A 13,023-nucleotide genomic window follows, 5' to 3' on the forward strand; every position below is an offset into this window, starting at 1 on the left:
CCTAGGTGAAATTTCAAAGTAGCATTTCTCTTCATGAAAACTCACAGCCTCCGTGATTATATTGCAGAGCATTTCTCTCATTTTTAAAATAACAAAGTTTATTTTTCCTCATTTAGTCTCAAATCAGTGATCCAGAGGCATAGTAGAACGAGACAATATGTTTTGCCAGGTTAAATGCTGATCTTCTCAGTGAGACACTTGAGCTTTGTAAATGAAGAACAAGGAACTTTTCCTTTTGATTGCAGAGAGTTGCTTACTGTTTGATTCTTGGTGGGGAGAAAGAGGAGTGTTCCAACTTAATAGCTGGAATGAGGATGTGTTTTTGAGACCCCCCCCCCCCCCCCCCCGCTTTCTATTTGTCTTCAGACCTAGTTCCTAAGACTTGAAGGGGTATCAGGATTCAATGGTGAGTAACACAAAATTGTTGAATCTGAAAGTGGAACAGGTATCAACACCTTACATTTCTCAGGAGGCTGTGGCTTGCTTGAGGGCGCCTGAGTGGGAGCTGAATTAAAGGTCAAGGATTTGCAGATTTAAGCTTGGTATTCTTTCTGGCTATAAATGCAAAATAAAGGAACAGAGAAGCAGGATCATACACAAGTGGGTTATAAGGATAAACTAAACCAAAAATTCCTCAGTGACTTCTTTGGCTTGGATTGAAAAACTTTATTTTGAGAATTGATTATAAAGTGGGTTAGTTCATGGCCAAACTTCACTTTGGCTGGAGGTCACTTTAGTTTGCCACTTGGACTCACACTAGAATGTTCAGCCATCATACAGTGCTTGTCACTCAATTTTTCAAGCAGCACAAATCTTGGGCTTCTATCAAAGAAAGATTATGCTTCAAAATCACATCAAGTCTTGGCTTTGAGAGTTACTGGCTGTGTGACTTTAGGCAAACTGTTAAACTTCTCTGTTTAATACACTTACTATTTTAGTGAATTTATAAATGTGTAGTGAAAAGGAGACTGTTGTTATATATTAAGAGTTCAGTAAATATTAACTCTTATTGTTCAATTTTGGTGGTCTGGATTTCAACGGGCCCATTCATTCAGAGCTGATAAAGGGCTTGAGAATCTTCAAGTCCAATACTCTTATTTTACAGACAAGAAAACTGAGGCCCAGAGGAGGGAAGTGACATTGACCTGATTTATTACAGACCTCATTTGTCTACTAATTTCTGGTTCAGAGTATTGTTTGCTTGTTTTACAGTTTTAGCCTCTTTCACTAAATAAGCTTTTGCTGTTGTTCTGAATAGAAGATGGAATCTGACCACGTCTCACCTGCAGGGCCACCAGCAGGGTTTAAGGTCCAAGCCACCCTGAGCACTCCCCTGGATCACTGCAATAACATACTTACTAGTGTCCCTGCTTTTACCCTTGCCCCCTTCAATCAATTTCTAACTCTCCACTTGGCATCTTAGAGTGCTGAGGTTTTTATTTGTTTTTGCAGAGTATTGTGTCCGCTCTCATGTCACCTTATTCCTCTTTCATTGCTCTCCAGTCACCCTGCCCTCTTTGCTGTTCCTTGCACATGTCCAGCATACTCAACCAGGGGTTTGCGTATGCTCTTTCCTCTTTTGGAATGATCTCCCCCAGATATTTGCATGATTTTCTCCCCCACTTGGGCCTTTTCATTTTCCTATTATGCTTCCTCCCCCCATGGAATTTATTACTTTATCACATATTCTCTATTTCTCTTAGGTCCTGTATTGCCTACTTCAATAGGAAACAAACACTGCAATGGCACTGCTGTTACATGGCTGCATCTCCAATGTCTAGGACAGAGTCTGATGCAGGAGAGAAGCCCAGTAAATTTTGGGTGAACCCATGAAGGAGCAGTGTGGGATCTGCGGGATGCAAAAGGGTGTGCTTCCTAGGGACTTTTGTTATAGACTCAAACAATGAAAAGTATGATACATTTAATTAAATATGCTATGACATGGGATTTTTCTGACATAAGAAAATGAACCTATGTACCTCCCCCCCTTTTTAAATATATTTTTTAGTTGTAGTTGGACACAATATCTTTATTTATTTTTATATGGTGCTGACGATCGAACTCAGTACCTCACACATGCGAGGCGGGCGCTCTACCAATGAGCTACAGCTCCAGCCCCTTTCCTCGTTTTTGTTTTTTAATACAACTTACCTAATTTTGTGTCTATGTAGCTAAACCAACGTAAGTTATCTATCTTGAGTTATTTAGTACAAATGGAATACTTTGCAAAGCCAAACCAAACCAAAACAATTATTCTGATGAATCAGGGGGAAAAATGACAGTTTTCATACCCTCTCTTTTTGGGTTCTTAGAGAAACTTCAAAGAAAACAACAAAAAAAAATGTAGACAGGAGGTCAGCTCTCATGAATCAGATTTCATCTTGATAGGGTTTTTATAGACCTATAACAAAGTGGAGCCCAGAAAATTGTGTTAGGTAATGGAGATTCTGACAGACCCTTTAACTATGTGGAACTAGGAGCTTCTGCTATAATTCTGCTGCTTCAGATGAAAATTTCAAGTGTTTTCATTAGGTACAACAGCTGTTTCTATTACAGATAACAGATCTCAGAGGTGGTGATGTTGATATCAACTTCTAGTGAGATCAGAACACAGTGTAGCTTGTACAATTAGGTTTTTTTTTTAATTATTTTTTTTTCCTGCACACGCAAATTAACTCTGTAGCAGTAAAAGGAAATTACTTACTTGCTACCGGAATTGTCTGAAAGTGATACGATCATCCTTTGTGGAGTCACATTAACCAAATTAAAAGCCCTTGGGAAAAATTTGGCACCCTGTTCCTTCCCATTCACATCTTCCTAAAGACCTCTCAGGAGCTTCCATTTAGAAAGCTATGATCATTACCAGGTCTTTTAATTTGGAAAGATTGGCTGCTCACCAGTGAGTCTTTCTAGACACCCAGTGGTTGGGTGCAGTGGCTGTGTTGTGTCACAATCTTCGAGGCCTGGGATGCTTTGACTTTACCATCTTCCCAACTTCTTCTTGCTTGAAGGTATTTTTCCATCTGGGGTCACAGAGCCATTTTGCTACTCTACATTGTCTGGACGATGGTAGCCATTATTTCATTCTCTCACTGAATGCGCATGTCACCTTTTCATTAATTTATTCCCCAGCTGTTTGAATCCAGCCTGGTCTGTGACTGCTCTGACCAATAGAATATGGTGGAGTTGCTCTGCCAGTTCTGGGACTAGCCTTTAAGAGGACTGATAGTTTTTACTTCCTATCTCTGGAAATAGTTCCTTTTGGAACCTAGCTGCAATGCTGTTTAAAACCTAATTCATGTGGAGAGATCAAACTTAGGCATTCCAATCAGTTGCCTCAGGTGGTAAGTGCCAAGTGTCAGCTATGTTAGCAGCCATTTTGCAGTGCAGACAATTCCTACCTTCACAGGACTCTAACCCATGCACAGAAGCCACTAGATTGAACTGTCAGAGAGTAATTGCAAGAGCTACCTAGTGGTATTGTCAACATAGAGGTCTGATAATATCAAATTGTTGGAAAAGTTTATTTCGGGCTCATGATTTCAGAGGTCTCAGTTCATAGATGGCTGGCTTCATTGCTTGGAGCCCAAGGTAAGGCATAATAGCATGGGGGAAGAGTCCAGCAGAGGAAAGCTGCTCAGCTCAAGATACAATCAAGAAGCAGAGAGAGAGAGGAGAGACCACAGGGAAGATGCGTCCTTTCAGGGTATGTCCCCTTGTTTCCTTCTCCAGCCAGACCCCACCTACTTATGGTTAGCAACGCAGACCATTCACGAGAGGATGGACTGATTATCAAGTTACAGCTCTCACAATCCAATCATTTCACCTCCTAACATTCTTGCGTTAATATAGGAGCTTTTGGGGGACACCTCTTATCCAAATGGTAACAGGGTGGTTTGTTAAGCAGTAATAGATAACTGAATTAGGGACAGAATGAGAAACCACAGGCTAAACATTCCTATGAACAAGGGTATCCAAAACACTTGCTTAGAGTGAGCTGGAATAAGTAGTTGTCTACAGGATACAGATAGATGATGTACTCTTCCACCTTTGTGGCTGGTCTCTGCAATTTAATAATTAGACTGTTGCCCTTTCATCACTTGGATTCGTAAATTTAAATATTAACTTACTAATGCAAATATTTCTGGGAAGGATAATGCTCTAAATCAGAGTATAGCTAAGTTATTCTGTATAGGGCTAGATAGTAAATATGTCAGACTTTGTGATCTGTAACAGTGGTTGTGGCAACTAGTCAACTTAGCTAAGTCGATGTAGACGATATGTAAATGATTGGCATGGCTGTATGCAATAAACTTTACTGACAAAAGTAGGTTGTGTGTTAGATTTGACTTGCAGAGTGTTGTTTACTGACCTCATTTTATTTCATTCAAGAATAATTTTTAAATAAACATATTTTTATAAGGAATATTCTCAAAGAAATATTATATTATCAAAATATATTTGGATAAGGAATGTTGATTTTTATTTTCCCCATATTCTTTATTGGTATATACAATACACAATAGTGGAATTCATGGATACATATTAATACATGTACATTATATAACAATATAATTTGGTCAATGTCATTCCCCAGCATTTTTCCATTTCCTTCTTTTCCTCCTTTGGTCACTTTCCTCTACTGCTCTCCTTTCCATTTTTATGAGCTACCCAGACCCCCACCCCTTTCTCTTCCTTTTCTTCTCTAGCTTCTACATATGAAAGAAAACATTCAACCCTTAACTTTATGAGTTTGGCTTATTTTGCTTAACATAATGCTCTCAAGTTCCATTTATTTTCCTACAAATGACATAATTTTATTTTATTCTTTTTATGGCTGAATAAAACTCCATTTGTGTGTGTGTGTATACATATTTTCTTTATCTATTAGGTTGATTCCATAATTTGGCTATTGTGACTTGTGTTGCTATAAACATGGTCATACATGTATCACTATAGTATGATGACTTTAATTCTTTAGGATAGATACTGAGGAGTGGTATAGCTGGGTCATGTGGTAGTTCCATGCCTAGTCTTTGAGGAGCCTCTATATTGATTTCCATAGTGGTTATAGTAATTTACAATTACACCAAGAGTGTAAAAGTGTTCCTTTCCAGCATTTATTATGGTTTGTATTCTTGATTACTGCCATTTCTGACTGATATGAAATGTAATCTCAGTGTAGTTTTGACTTGTATTTACCTAATTGCTAAAGATGTTGAACTTTTAAAATATATTTTTTGGCTGTTGTGTTTCTTATTTTGAGAGGTGTCTGCTTAGTTCATTTGCCTATTTATTGATTGGGTTGTTTGTTTTTTTTGGTGGTAAGTTGTTTGAGTTCTTTGAATATTCTGATATTTATTCTCTGTCAGAAGATAATATGGTTTACATACTAGTTGTCCCCTGAAAGCTCTTATAAAGCTCATGAAAGAAGGTTTAGAGGTGAAATCATTGGGTTATGAGAGCCTTAATTCAATCAGTGTTTTAATTCCCTGATAAGGATTAACTGAGTGATGACTGTAGGCAGGTAGGGTATGGCTGGAGGAGGTGGGTCATTGGGGTGTGCCTTTAGGGTACATATATTTTTTGAGCTGAGCTTAGTTAGTGTCTGTCTGCTTCCTGGGGTGATGTCTTGAGCTTCTTTCCTCTACTACACTTTCCTGCCAAGATGTTCTGCCTCACCTCAAGCCCTGAGGAATGGAGCCAGTTGTCTATGGACTGAGACCTCTGTACCATGAGCCCTGAAGTAAACTTTTGCTCCTCTAGTTGTTTTTGTCAGGTCTGTTGGTCACAGCAGTGAAAAAGCTGAGCAAAACAGAAGAGTAGTTAGCGAAGATTTTCTTGCATTCTGTAGGTTCTCCACATTCTTTTTTTTAAATATGTATATTTAGTTGTATGTGGACACAATGCCTTTATTTTTATTTATTTATTTTTGCGTGGTGCTGAGGATCGAACCTAGTGCCTCACCTGCACTAGGTGAGCACTCTACCACTGAGCTACAACTCCAGCTCCTCTCCACATTCTCAATTGTTTTCTTTGCTGTAAACAAGCTTTTAAGTTTGATGCTATCCCATCTATTAATCCTTGACACTATTTCCTGAGCTTTAGGAGTCTTGTTCAGGAAATCCTTGCCCTGTCCGTATGTTGGAATGTTAACCATACATTTTTTTTTTTATGGGAGTGGCACAGTTTCCAGTCTAATTCCTAGTCTTGGGTCCATTTGAGTTGATTTTTGTATAGTATGAGAAACAGGGGTCTAGTTGCTGACCCCATTTTAAACATTGTTTCTATGGTCCACAGAAACATTTGCTTACATTGCTTGACAACCCAGTCTTTAGCACTGGGTTTGTTTGACCTCTTGCTTAATCCCTTTTACTAGCCCTTCTTAGTTCCTTTTGTAGGTTTCTCTTCCTATATTTGCAATGTGCTCTTCAAAGCTTTCCTTTCTTTACTTTGTACACTCTTTCTCAGTAATATCACCCACTCAAATGATTTCACTTAATACCAATTGGCCAATGACTAAGAAATCTCTGTCTATTCAGTCTTTTTTTTCCCCACTTTTTTCTTTTACTCTTTTTATCTAGAACTCTAGGCTTCTGTACATCCCCTTGGGTATCTTGCCAGCACCTCAGTTTCAATAGACTTTTGTGCCTATTACTACCCCAAGTCTCTCAACTCTGAATCTACCCTTCTGTGGTCTGCTCTGTGATGCTGGCACTCTGCAAACCCCATTTTTGCTTTGCTAACTCTTTGTTCTAGCAATAGTGGGCACTAGAGGAGGAATAAAAGACTTTCCCATTTACTGATTGGATTATTTGTGGGGTTTTTTGGTGCTTATCTTCTTGAGTTCTTTATTTACCCTAGAGATTAGAGCTCTATCTGATGTGAGAGGGGTAAAAATTTGCTCCCAGGATGTAGGCTCCGTGTTCACATCACAGATTATTTCTTTTGCTGAGAAAAAACTTTTTAGTTTGAATCAGTCCCATTTGTTGATTTTTGGTTTTAATTCTTGTGCTATAGACGTCTTATTAAGGAAGTTGGGGCCTAGCCCCACGTGATGAAGATTAGGGTCTACTTTTTCTTCTATTAGACACAGAGTCTCTGGTTTAATTCTTAGATCCTTGATCCTTTTTGAGTTAAGTTTTGTGCATGGTGAGAGATAGGGATTCAATTTTATTTTGTTGCATATGGATTTCCAGTTTTCCCAGCACCATTTGTTGAAGATGCTATCTTTTCTCCAGTGCATGCTTTTGGCACCTTTGTTTAATATAAAATAATTGTAATTTTGTGGGTTAGTCTCTGTGTCCTCTATTCTGTACCATTGGTCTACCAGCCTGTGTTGGTGCCAATACTATGCTGTTTTTGTTACTATTGCTCTGTAGTACAGTTTAAGGGCTGGTGTAGTGATACCACCTGTTTCACTGAACAGACACTTCTCAGAAGAGGATATACAATCAACAACAAATGTATGAAAACATTCTCATCATCTCTAGCAATCAGAGAAATGCAAATCAAAACTACTCTAAGATACCATCTTACTCCAGTCAGAATGACAGCTATTATGAAGACAAACACCAACAAGTGTTGGCAAGGATGTGAGGAAAAAGGCACACTCATACATTGCTGGTGGGACTGCAAATTGGTGCAGCCAATTTGGAAAGCAGTATGGAGATTCCTTGGAAATCTGGGAATGGAACCACCATTTGACCCAGCTATTCCTCTTCTCGGACTATACCCAAAGGACCTAAAATCAGCATACTACAGAGACACAGACACATCAATGTTTATAGCAGCACAATTCACAATAGCTAAACTGTGGAGCCAATCTAGATGTCCTTCAGTGGATGAATGGATAAAAAAGTGTCATTTATACACAATGGAATATTAATAAAATAATAAAATAAATTAATAAAATCATGGCATTTCCAGGTAAATGGATGGCATTAAAGCAGATTATGCTAAGTGAAGTTAGCCAATCCCAAAAAAAACAAATGCCGAATGTTTTTCTGATATAAGTGGGGTGACTCAAAGTGGGGTAGGGAGGGAGAGCATGGGAGGAAGATTATTTCTAGATAGGGAAGAGGGGTGGGAGGGAGAGGGAAAGGGAAGGGGAATATCAAGGATGGTGGAATGTGAGGGTTATTATTATACAAAATATATGTACGAAGATTTGAATCTGGTGTCAATATACCTTATATACAAACAGAGATAAGAAAAATTGTGGTATATATGTGTATTAAGAATTGTAATGCAAAAAAAGAGTACATGTAATAATGCCATAATTTGGCATGAACATACTTTATATACAGAGTTATGAAAAATTGTGCTGTATATGGGTAATAATGAGTGTAATGCATTCCACTATTGCCATGTATTTAAAAAATAAATTAAAAAAAGGACTTTCCCCTTCTCTGCTTCTTGTTTACTTTTGTCTGCTTGGGGGTTCCTGTAAGCATCTCTTGAGCAAACCTTCAATCCAGAAACACACATTATTTTCTGGAGTAGCAGGGGAATGTAATTTTCCCTGAAGTGGCAGAATTACCCCCATTATCACTTCCCTCCCGGTCATTCTCCACAAGTTAGACTTTCTGGGAGGTCCGGGTTCCAGCTCATCAGGACCTCTCCTTTGAGCTGAGTGACACCAGGAGGAGCTGAGCAGGGTCTTCTAATAGAGGTCTGAGTTTTGGCTCAGTAGGATCCCTGTTCCAAATTTCTAAGTTGTAGTCATTCCAATTCCTTCTCTGGTTCCCTAGCCCTGAGGGATGGTGGTTGCTTTCTTTAATTGCTTCCTCTATGAAAACTTACTATTCTACTTTGCTTTTTCAGTTACCTAATTAATAGTTTCATAGTTAGTTAACCATTCTTCATATTGAATTATTCAAATATTTAGTATGGTTTCTGTCTCCTGACTGGACTCTAAAGGAATTTATATTCTCAGCCAAAAGCCAAGACAATTTCCTTCCTTAGGAAATGGCATTAACAAACCTCCTTATCCCTGGCCTAATCGCTAGGCATCCCTTTTAACCTTGAGTATTCTCTCAATTCCAGCATCCCAACAGTGAACAAGGCCTACAGCTTTGGCTTCCTGAATATTTTTTGTTTGTCTGCTTCTCTCCTCTTCGCCCACTGCCTTCAATCAAGCCACCACCAAACCTCCCCTGGATGACCCTCATCTCTAATAACTCTCCTCCACACATTTCTGGAGCCCCTCAAACTATTCTTACCATGGCTCTACAGTTGTCCTCAATCCATTTTCTAGATAAATATACTTGGAAACATTCCGCATCCTTAGCTCAATTTATAAGACCTGTGACATGACTTCAGTTGCCACTGTGCTTCTTTTTGAAATATCTTCTTTACTTTAGTCTTTTGTCAGCTTTGTGACATGCCACACTTTCTTTGTGCTCTTGGAGCAAACTGCTCCCTCTGGAAATCTCACCCTTTACCTGGATGACTACGAGACATCCTTGAAATATTGTATACACATCACATTCTTGGAGATGGATTTTTCTGATCTCCCAGGTCAGGCTGTTCTCCTGCAATCTGTTGCCACAGGTCCCTGAATATCTCCTTTTTCCTGTAATACTCAATAAACATATAAGTAGCTGTCTAGATGGCATGGCCCATCCTTATGGGTAGGGGCCATGTCTGTTTTTCTTAGCCTAATATCCCTAATACCTAGGGTGCTTTCCAGCACAGTAGATAGGCAACACATATCTGCTCAGTTCTGTTGATTTATGTTTTATATGTATCTTAGCACAAATAAGTTGATTTCAGGAGACATGTACTTCCTTAGATGTACCAGAGTCCCTCAGGGATGTTGGTTACCTCTTCAATGAAGGCTTCTTTGTTCTGCTCTTTCCACATCTCCTGACACCAGTCTCCCTTTTTGGGTTCTGACAGCGATGGGAGGAGACTGGGGAGCAAACTGTCAGAAGTTACTACCTGGAGCTGGACTGGAGACCCAACACTACAGACGCTTACAGTTTTCTCTGTGCTCCTTTAGTGTCGCACAACTCTCTCAAGTACTGGGTCCAGGTGCAACTCTGCTTGTTGCATTTGAGCTCCAGTGGCCAAGGAAGGAATGTTCCTCCACTTCTAACCACCGACATGTTACTCACCATTCTAGGAAATGTAGCCTTCTTTCTTTAAAAAAAATGTTTAGTTGTAGATGAACTCATTACCTTTATTTTATTTACTTACGTGGTGCTAAGGATCGAACCCAGGGCCTTACACTACCACTGGGTAGTGTGCTCTACCACTGAGCTATAACTCCAGCCCCGCCATTATTTCTCAAGTGACAGAAACTGGGGAAAACAGTTTGGGAATGGACTCAAATACTGATGAAAAGGCTTTAAAGATTTCTCATAACCAATATTGGAGCAGCAGACACTTTCAAACAATATGAAAATGAGCAGAATCACGAAAACATATGACCAGTCTGTTGGAAAGGAAGCTGACCCGAGGGAACAGATTAAATAAATCCATATTTGATTTTGGTTTTGTCTCAGGGAGAGAGCTGCATTTACTTAAAGAAGAAAACAGAATATAAACTAAAGAACTTTCCTTTTTCCTTTCTTTTTATCTTCTAAACAGATTTGACCCAAGATGGACATTTTCCTTGAGAATAATATATCTTTTTCCTTCAGCTCAAAGTTTTACCTTTTGGATTGTATTCCACACACGTTCTTTATCGCTTCTTCTTCCTTCAAGGGTGTCCATAGCATCTGCCATTAGCGACTGCAACTGTGGCACCAAGATAAAAATTATCAGTGTGGAATTCACACAGAAATAACTTCTCTAAATACACAGATTAAAACCTAATTAAAAAATCATTTGTACGCTGATGATTTTATTACTCATCTTTCCCACAATGAACACTGCCACCTCATCTTTGCTTCAGTCATTACTGAGTATTATTGCAGACATAAAATATTGAAACAATGGAAAGATTCTTCTTGAAAATTTGTAGAAAACGTATAGGTTTTAATGTAGTAAATGTTGATGTTTTGTTAAAAACAGATTTGGGTTGTAAAGAATGAAGGCAGTAGTTAATTCTCCCAGGAAATGGCATGTAGTACATGAATGCATTTGAGTGTTTTCTCCTGAGGCTAATATATCATAATTCTAGGCATCACGCAAAAGCTCACCAGAGGACAATACTAAGATTGTGCTGTTTTATTGCCTCTTAAAGAATCTAGCTCATTTAGGTTCTTTCACTGTTCTTTTCTTTGTTAAAATTTTGAAATAATCAAGTCTTTTTTTTCTTTTTTTTTAGATGCCAAAGGCAAGTTTTAAACATGTTACACTTTGCCCAGAAGAGGTACCTGGAATATTCCAGTTGCAAACAATCCTGTACACACGATGTGTATGTGGCTGCAAAATTAAAGCTTCATCAAGCCTTGTGATATTCATAGTTTAAAAAAAATTCTCTAAAAAAAGAACAGATACCGGTTCAGTTCACTGTGGCCTCACACGGTATGAACCCTTCGATAATCTCTCTGCGCTTTGGATATTGCAAAGCTTGCGTAGGAGGGCAGAGTTGAGTCATTCAAATATCTTCTGTTGAGCAATCACTGTTGATATAGCACTGTACAAGGTATTACTAGGATTTATTTTCTAAGTTAACCCATACTTGGAAGTTGAAAAGTAAAATCTATTACTGAAGGTGATGAGATCTTGCAAGATACATACTTTTCAAATGTCTTGCTTGCACATATATATCCATACATATCTAATTTTTTTCTTTGTGAGCATATAAATTATAAAAATATCCCATGAAATTCCATTTCCCAAGGTTTCAGATACTGAAAAACTGCATATTAGGAAGGGATGTCAATAACACTAGTTTGGTGCTCTATGTATATTTTGAAAAATAAGTATTTCCAGCAGGAAAATAGCATCCCCCCCAAAAAAAAAAAAAAAATAGATGTTTGGTTAAGAAGACTTAAGTGCAGTGAACTCCCCTGTATTTTTCATTTAAATCTTGAATGTGCTTTTCAGGAAGACAGGATCAACATTTTGCTGGCTTCCTAAATTAACATTTTCTTTGCTTTCTCTTATCTCAGAGGAGCATTAATCATGTAAAATTGGCTATAATATGCTCTTTGAAAGCTCCAAACTTACTGCATTCCTGAATGCCTTATAAATGGCAGGATAAACACTTACTTAGCCTTTTAGAAGGTGTTCTGCACACAACCTTAAAGGTTTAGAAAGTCTTATTGCCAGTTTTGACTTAGTAATTCTTTGATTAATAGATTTACTTCATAGTTTTCATCTTTGGTATACACATTTTATTATTTGGCAAGGCAGACCATTTTATATACTTACTCTGAATATCAGTATTTATTTAACACACTCTAAACAGGTTTAGATGAACATTATAAATCCTGGCAGATCATTTCTTGGTTATATCTTTAAAAGCTCAAAAAGGGCAGGTTCTTTTAGTTATCTGAAGATTACAGGAAATCAGTGCAGGCTGTACTATGTGAAGTCAATTCAGGTCTATAATTAGTTTTAGCTACTCTCAATTAGAGCTTCAAAGCAAAGAGCCCTTCCCTAGAACACATTAGGATCTCTACATAGAGTATATTTTACCTTTCCCTGAATGGACAGCTAACTGTTTAATAATTGTTTCTCATACAAGGTGCTACAATTTCTAATATTAATTATGATTATAATACACACATCTATTTGAAAATTGTTTGTGACCTATTCCCTCAACTAGTTATGACTGGGTCTGTATAAGGCCAAAAGGTCTGGTTTTCCGAGTTAACTAGTAAACTCAGTTTAAAAAGCAGCTATTTTTCACTAACTACATTTTTTTCCTAAATAAACAATGTTTTATTGATTTACATAAATGTACTAGTATGTGCTGTTTTGGTCCTTTCAATATTTGGTAGTACTAGAAGTGATTATTTTGTGGTTGTTTTTCTATATATGTATCTCTTTTGTCCTCTCATTTTCCCTAGAAGAGAATCATATGATTGTATATCTTATTGTCTAAGAAACACTTCATTGAAA

At 37.9% G+C, this 13,023-nt stretch overlaps 1 protein-coding gene across 1 annotated transcript in view; it reads right to left on the reverse strand.

The window, feature by feature from the left end:
- The window catches only part of Spata16 (spermatogenesis associated 16), a 222,618-nt gene that overhangs the window by 14,660 nt on the left and 194,935 nt on the right, over positions 1-13,023 (reverse strand). Inside the window, exon 9 of the mRNA XM_026382944.2 lies at positions 10,663-10,746. Coding sequence (XP_026238729.2) covers positions 10,663-10,746 — 84 coding nt within the window. The remainder of the gene's footprint in view (positions 1-10,662; positions 10,747-13,023) is intronic.

This window comes from Urocitellus parryii, chromosome 2 (genome assembly GCF_045843805.1).
Source record: "Urocitellus parryii isolate mUroPar1 chromosome 2, mUroPar1.hap1, whole genome shotgun sequence".
Lineage (NCBI taxonomy): Eukaryota > Metazoa > Chordata > Mammalia > Rodentia > Sciuridae > Urocitellus > Urocitellus parryii.